Raw genomic sequence first — 6,437 nt, forward strand, 5'->3', positions numbered from 1 at the left:
TCACCCCCCCCCCTCCTCCCGGGACCTGTCAGCTTCTCCAGCACCCTAAAATTCAGAGACTTCACACGTGGCTGCCCGGCGTGATAATCAACCTTCATTGATTCCTGTGATTGTTCGGCAGCAGCCAAATTGAAAAACAACAGGACGGGGCCGCGCAAATGTCAGGAATGCTCCATGAAGCGGAAAATTCCCCTGCCGATCGAGACTTTCAATTGACATCTCGGTAATTCAGACTCTTTGTCCATAATTGTGCGTTATTAATAGTCGGGTTTGATTACATTAGCTTCCTCTGCATGCTGGGAGAGGAGCATTCAAACAAAAATACCATGGAGCTAGAAAATACCGACATCGAGAGAGTTTCCAGGCCGTGAGAGCCGGTTAGACCCGGTCCGTACCACACTTCACTTCACATAACCGGATAAAGACATTAGCGGGGATAAACCGGTTGAATTTAGCCTGGTGTGAAGGCAACAACTCAACCGGTTCTTTAAGGGTTTCAACCGGTTCGTCGGATACCACCTCCCGAGGTTTTGTAGGGATTCGCCCCGTCAAAAATCTATTGTTGTGAAAAGAAGCGAGAGCACAGTGTTTGATATGGCAGGGCACCACCAGCAAACATGCCGGGCACAGGGACAGCGACATGCCGCATTCACAACTACCGTGAGGGCAGTCTACACAAGTCATGAGATGCAGACATCACTCCCGAGCATATTGCTTCTCTTCAGACAATCGAGAATTGGGAAATCTCGTTTTGTGTCAGAAAAACCTGTCGTCCATGGAATATTTCAAAATTAAGGTCCAAGTGCAACACAGACGAGACCATGACAAGCGAAAGCGGCTGACACGCCGTACCACTGAAAAATCTTTCTACTACTCAAACAACTGGACAAGATAGACTGGTACAGGCAGCCACTAAGTGATTTCCATGTGCAGTGTGGATACCTTGCGGATAAATCATTATATTTAGATTATTCATAAACAAAACGGCAGGCAATTCTTCTAACCAGCCAACTTCCATGTATACTTCATTCGTGTATTCTTGATGGCGCTCTCTGGGCAGGAGAAAGTTGAGAAAAGGTCTCCAAGTGCATCTCACTGTCTTTTGTCTGGTCATCGGAATCATTTACTTCCTAAACATGCGATTACTACTATCACTCTACATTCTACCAACGCACCACAGAAGCACATCTCTCATTCTAACCTAATACGTCAACGGCTACAATGTTTACTTTTCATTGACGAGGAGACTTTTTCACATAAAGAAAGAAACCTAAAAAATACTATTGATAGAAAACGGAATACATATATTCTCTGAAAGAAAAATGAAACATTATACAAATAAGTAAATAAATAAATCGATATACAGCTGTACATAAAAAAAGAGTCGAAGAAGCTTAGGATACGGTGAGGATACACATGTGCGGTGTTGGTTGGTCAGCCTTACCCGTGAATACGGAGGGAACCGCGGCGGTGACCGGTCCCGTGCCTAGGATCCCGTCGATGGAATGTTGTGTGGGCTGGTACATCGGTGAGTCAGTGACGGTGACGTTAGGTGGTGACTCTCCGTCAGGTCCAGTCAGACGGGGAGAGCCTCCCTGAGTGCCGCCTGTTTTCCCTGTTTGCACCAGCATTAATGACGATTCAAGAGTTCAGACCACGAGATCCGAAAACTTCCTCTTCTACAGAAACGTCTTGTTGGCTTTAGAGAGTTTGTTGCCCACTATAACATGTACAGTGCGCAGTAGTAGGTGGAAGTTGTAGCGTATATCTACTCTCAGCGGTATCACCGGCCAATCAACGCCAGTGTCTCAAAGCACGAAGTGATGCATGCATAAGACCGAGCCTCTGCTTTTACCAATTAGAAACTTGATTTCAGCGTGTTGAACGGCGCCCGAGTCTGACCAATCCGAGAGAACAAAGCTTGGCAAAAGTCGGAGTAGTGTAGCTGAGCGGGTTGTCTGTAGGCAGAACTGGCGGAGACCAGGCGTGGCACGCACTGGACTGCTAACTGTCTGTCCAGCATACTGCACCTCACTTTACCTCGCTCCACGGGTCCAACATCAGCCGTAACGCGTATAATATTCAGCCTTCCTGTGCCTTCGACTTTCGGTAATTTTATCATTGTCTCCTGGTTATACATTTGTATAAGCGTGGAAATGTATATTTGTACGAAATACTGATAGAGCAATCAAAATGGATGAATGGCGTATGGAAGACAGATAGTACTGCATTTTAGTTAAAAGGATCCGATGTAATTTCAGAGCGGAAAAAGCACAAATATTCTGAATGAGAAAATCTGATATTGACATATACTGAATGTCATTTCATAACACATTTTAGTCATCATTTTATATTATTAATTGAAGCGTTTGAAAGAGCCCCGAAACAAGCTACGCGAGGAGTCCCTTTAATTTTTGGCACCACCAATAAATAACTATATATCTTACGATAAAAAAGAAGCAACCGATTTGCGATAGTGACATCGCATTTTTGCCTCACAGATATCAGTGTGCCACGGAACAGGCTTAATTCAACTTACTACATTAAAAGAATGACCAGAAAATTGACTTTGAAAAACCAGTTTTGCCATCCTGAAATTGCTTTGGGTTTGTTTCAAATAATCAAAGATGACGTTTCTAGTACGAAGACGAGACATCTACAGGGAATTATTACAGTAGGGGCGACTGTTGCGACCGTCCTATATATAAATACTAGTAACAGACAAACAACGAAACTAACAAATAAATTTTAAAACAAGAGTTCCACGACCTCATACCTTCTTCAAATGATGTTAACCCTTGCGGTTGACGAATTTTACAATTTTAATCATTGATTGGGTTGTATCAGTTGATCATATAGTCCACCCAATGACAGCCTTATCTTAACAAAAAAGGTTATACTAGCACTTCCTCATAAATTATGCAAATGAGGTCATGATTTGAATAAATTATGTTTATTGATGTTCGCCTTCACTTAACTTCCAAATGTGGCAAGTAAGACATTCCCAGCAGTTACAACTATGAAATTATAAAAAGTTTCCATTAATTATGCAAATTAGGTCTTCTTTTACATAATCTATATCCTCAGATGTTTTTTTCGTTCTCAATTACATGTCACAAGTATTTCATAGTCCTATTATTGAACAAAGCAGATTTATAGAATTTCCTAATTAATTATGAAAATTAGCTCCTGATTTGCATAATTTTATCTGATTATGTCAAGCATCACTTCAGCTACCCACATACCAAAAATCACGACAATCCGTCAACCGGTTCTGCAGTTATGCTCCTACGAAAATTTTTTCAACAAATGCTCCTGCAGTTCCGAAACAAGCCGCTAGGGGACCCAAACTCATGTCACTTCTTCCCTACCCCAAGAGCTATCTACTAACTAAAATTCGTGACCCTAGCATGTCCAGATCGCGAGATATCAAAACCGAAAGTTCTGCTGCAGTACCAAGAAAAGCCGCCAGGGGGCCCAGAATCTAATCATTTCTAGGTCTCATCTAGACCTACCCACCTACCAAGTTTCGTGACAATGCATATTAAGCTTGTTGAGTTATGCTGTTCACAAACGGACAGACAAACGGACAGACAAACGGACAGACAAACGGACAAACGGACAAACGCTACTGAAAATATAACCTTCCTGGCAAAGGTGATAAAGTTTTTTTCTGTTGCGAACAACCTAACAAAAGAGCACGTACTTTCAAGAGGTTTTATGTTAGAAAAGCATGGCTATTGACAGTGCTCTTATTCTGTTAGGTTAAGTTAATTAAAGTCCTTCCCGCACAAGGTGGCGGCGCACATCTCTGGTTCAATAACCCTTGGGCCACACAGTTGTGCAATCGCTACAGCAGCAGGCTAGTCCACTGGTAGTGGTGTGTGTTTAACTACCAATGTCTTTCCCAAATGCTAAGTGCAAAGCCTAGTAGTAGTGGTACTGTTTTAAAGTCTTTGGTATGACTCGGCCGGGGATCAAACTCACGACCTTCTGAATGGAAGGTGAACACTCCAGTCACTTCGTCACTGCAACGGTTTGCTTTTTCTGGGGCAAGTTGAAAAGCAGCAGATAAATCGAATCCGGCCGTCAGACGCTGCCATGTCTGCGATATCCAATCAGGAGTAATGACTGCTGTCAGATATATCCGGCCGTACAGTCAGTAATTACCACCTTTCCCTGCTGGAGGCCTCTTAACTTACTGCCATAATTTTACCCCATAGACTAACCGGTATAGCAACTTTATTTGCACGTCAAAGTCGTGTGGAAATGTTCGCGTGGTCAACTATTGGGGGTTTCCTCAAATCTTCTTCTGTCATCGCATGGTATAAATTCCACTGAGTAGTTAGTTCACTTCACAGTCGTTATACCTGACCACCCTACATGTATCATGTACAGCATGACAATTGCTTTCGTATTCTCCTTAAGTTGCCAAGAGGTTGTAGTGCCAGTTCAATGTATGTACACCTCAATAGACCAATAATAGTATATGCTGTCTATTGAGGTACGTCTGACTGTCAGTTCAGAAATACATATTTTAAACATGTGTATAAATTGTTGTATGTTTAGTGTTTCTGTGGTTTCATGTTTGTACTATGGGGATAACCTGAAATAAAGTCATTCATTCAATGTCCTTGCAAATATCATATTGTGACGGCTTTTATGTACTCTCCAAGCAGAGGTTAGGGGTTTGGCTTATATTTGTTGTTTTGTGGTTTTTATCTCACGTATTGGATACAGCCTGCATGGCCAATTTGATACTGTCTTCGCAGCGACCGAAAGATCTGCTTGGAGATTAGCTTTTATGGACAAATAGTGGGTTATGTCAAGAAAACATTTCAATGAATAACGACACCGTTTGCAGGAGAATGGTTTAGTTGTTGTCTGTACAATTCCAAACTCTCTGTTACATCATTAAAGGTACAGTTGGACAAGACAGCACCTTTCAATAAGTAATATTGAAACACATAGAGAAATAACAAAGATAGGAACCAGCAGTCACAGTTTGAATGTAGAAGTAGGAGGGTATCACAGAATCCCACATGTTCTGTCCCTTCTGTCCAAATGTGGTTTTATTTTACTTTGATTCAATTGTAACACGACAATACACTGGTCATCCAGGCAGCATAGCTGATTTCGGGTGCCAAACAATACAAAGATTATACAAACATACACAATATAACATACTAATACAATAAACTAACAAGTACGACATTACGCTAAAATCAATCAATTAACAATATAAACTTACAACAGACTTAAGTACAAAGCATACTTAAGTATTCAATCAAGATAATAATATGCTGTTTTGGAGGTCAGAGCTCATGGACAATTAAATATAATACAATATGTGAGTAAATATATAACGTAAGATCATATGAGGTTAACTTATGTGGTATCACTGGAAGGACCATCAAAACGTTTTGTGGTGGAAATAAATGTTTCAAGTGCCTCAAATAGTTGTTTATTTGTGTGAATGTTACAGTCTGGTAGCCCCTGTAGTAGAACAGATGTGGTGTAAGATGAACCTTACTTCAGCACGGATTGTTCAAAATATTGAGAACGCTTAAATTTATTCACGATTCTTCTACTTAAAATCAGTTAGAAGTATCCCCTATAGAATTTACATATTAAGTCCTAAGGCCACAGCATGTAAATTCTATGGATAACGTTAACATTCTCCCCAGTCTCCCAATCTAATGCGATAGGGCGAAAAAAAAACAAGGCGGGCAAAAAATGAGATCGTAAACCTTGTTAAATAAGAATCTTGGGGACAACATTATCACAACCAACAGGTCTTATATTCCTGTATCTAACAGTATTACCTGTCCTTGTAGATGTATACAACACATCTCATGATCAATTTACAAGAACAATTGTAGAAAAGAGCCTGTCGCACCATCATGGGTACCTACCACACTTGGTATTTTGTTTGCAATGGAACACCTTAGACTGTCAAGACTTGCCATCAAATTGCGAGTAACTGTGCCTCGATAGGATCCCTGATCATGACGGTGTCTGAGATTAGAGACTGCCCACCAGAAACTGGGGCTCAATCACTGACAGAGGGACTCATAAACTGCGCCGTCCGGAAGACATACTCTACTTATAGTGTGCCAACTATCGCGGCATCCATGTCTCCGAAACAACTTTGAAAAGTTAAATGACTAAATGAAAAGTTTTCAATCATTGTACAAATGGTTTTGATTCATTGGCGACATCACATGTATTACACTGTATCACTGTACTATGAATTGGAGCTTTGTCTTGTCGATTGAAGTTTTTTTGTATCATGACCACAGACGGTGGGCTAAAAAATATTACTTCCTTGTTTTTTTTCAAATCGGGCGAAAATCAGTGCACAGTGTCATCCATTACATTACTTGCTGTGGCATAATCTACATATCAAGTCCTATTGCATAATTTTTANCTAATTG

At 40.9% G+C, this 6,437-nt stretch overlaps 1 protein-coding gene across 1 annotated transcript in view; it reads right to left on the reverse strand.

The window, feature by feature from the left end:
• The window catches only part of LOC109469555 (ALX homeobox protein 1-like), an 8,892-nt gene extending 7,186 nt beyond the window's left edge, over positions 1 to 1,706 (reverse strand). Inside the window, exon 1 of the mRNA XM_019768088.1 lies at positions 1,445 to 1,706. Within this exon, the coding sequence (XP_019623647.1) occupies positions 1,445 to 1,631 (187 nt within the window). The 5' untranslated portion in view covers positions 1,632 to 1,706. The remainder of the gene's footprint in view (positions 1 to 1,444) is intronic.
• Between the last annotated feature and the right edge of the window lie 4,731 nt (positions 1,707 to 6,437).

This window comes from Branchiostoma belcheri, unplaced genomic scaffold, assembly GCF_001625305.1.
Source record: "Branchiostoma belcheri isolate BF01 breed outbred unplaced genomic scaffold, Haploidv18h27 scaffold208, whole genome shotgun sequence".
Taxonomy (NCBI): Eukaryota; Metazoa; Chordata; class Leptocardii; order Amphioxiformes; family Branchiostomatidae; genus Branchiostoma; species Branchiostoma belcheri.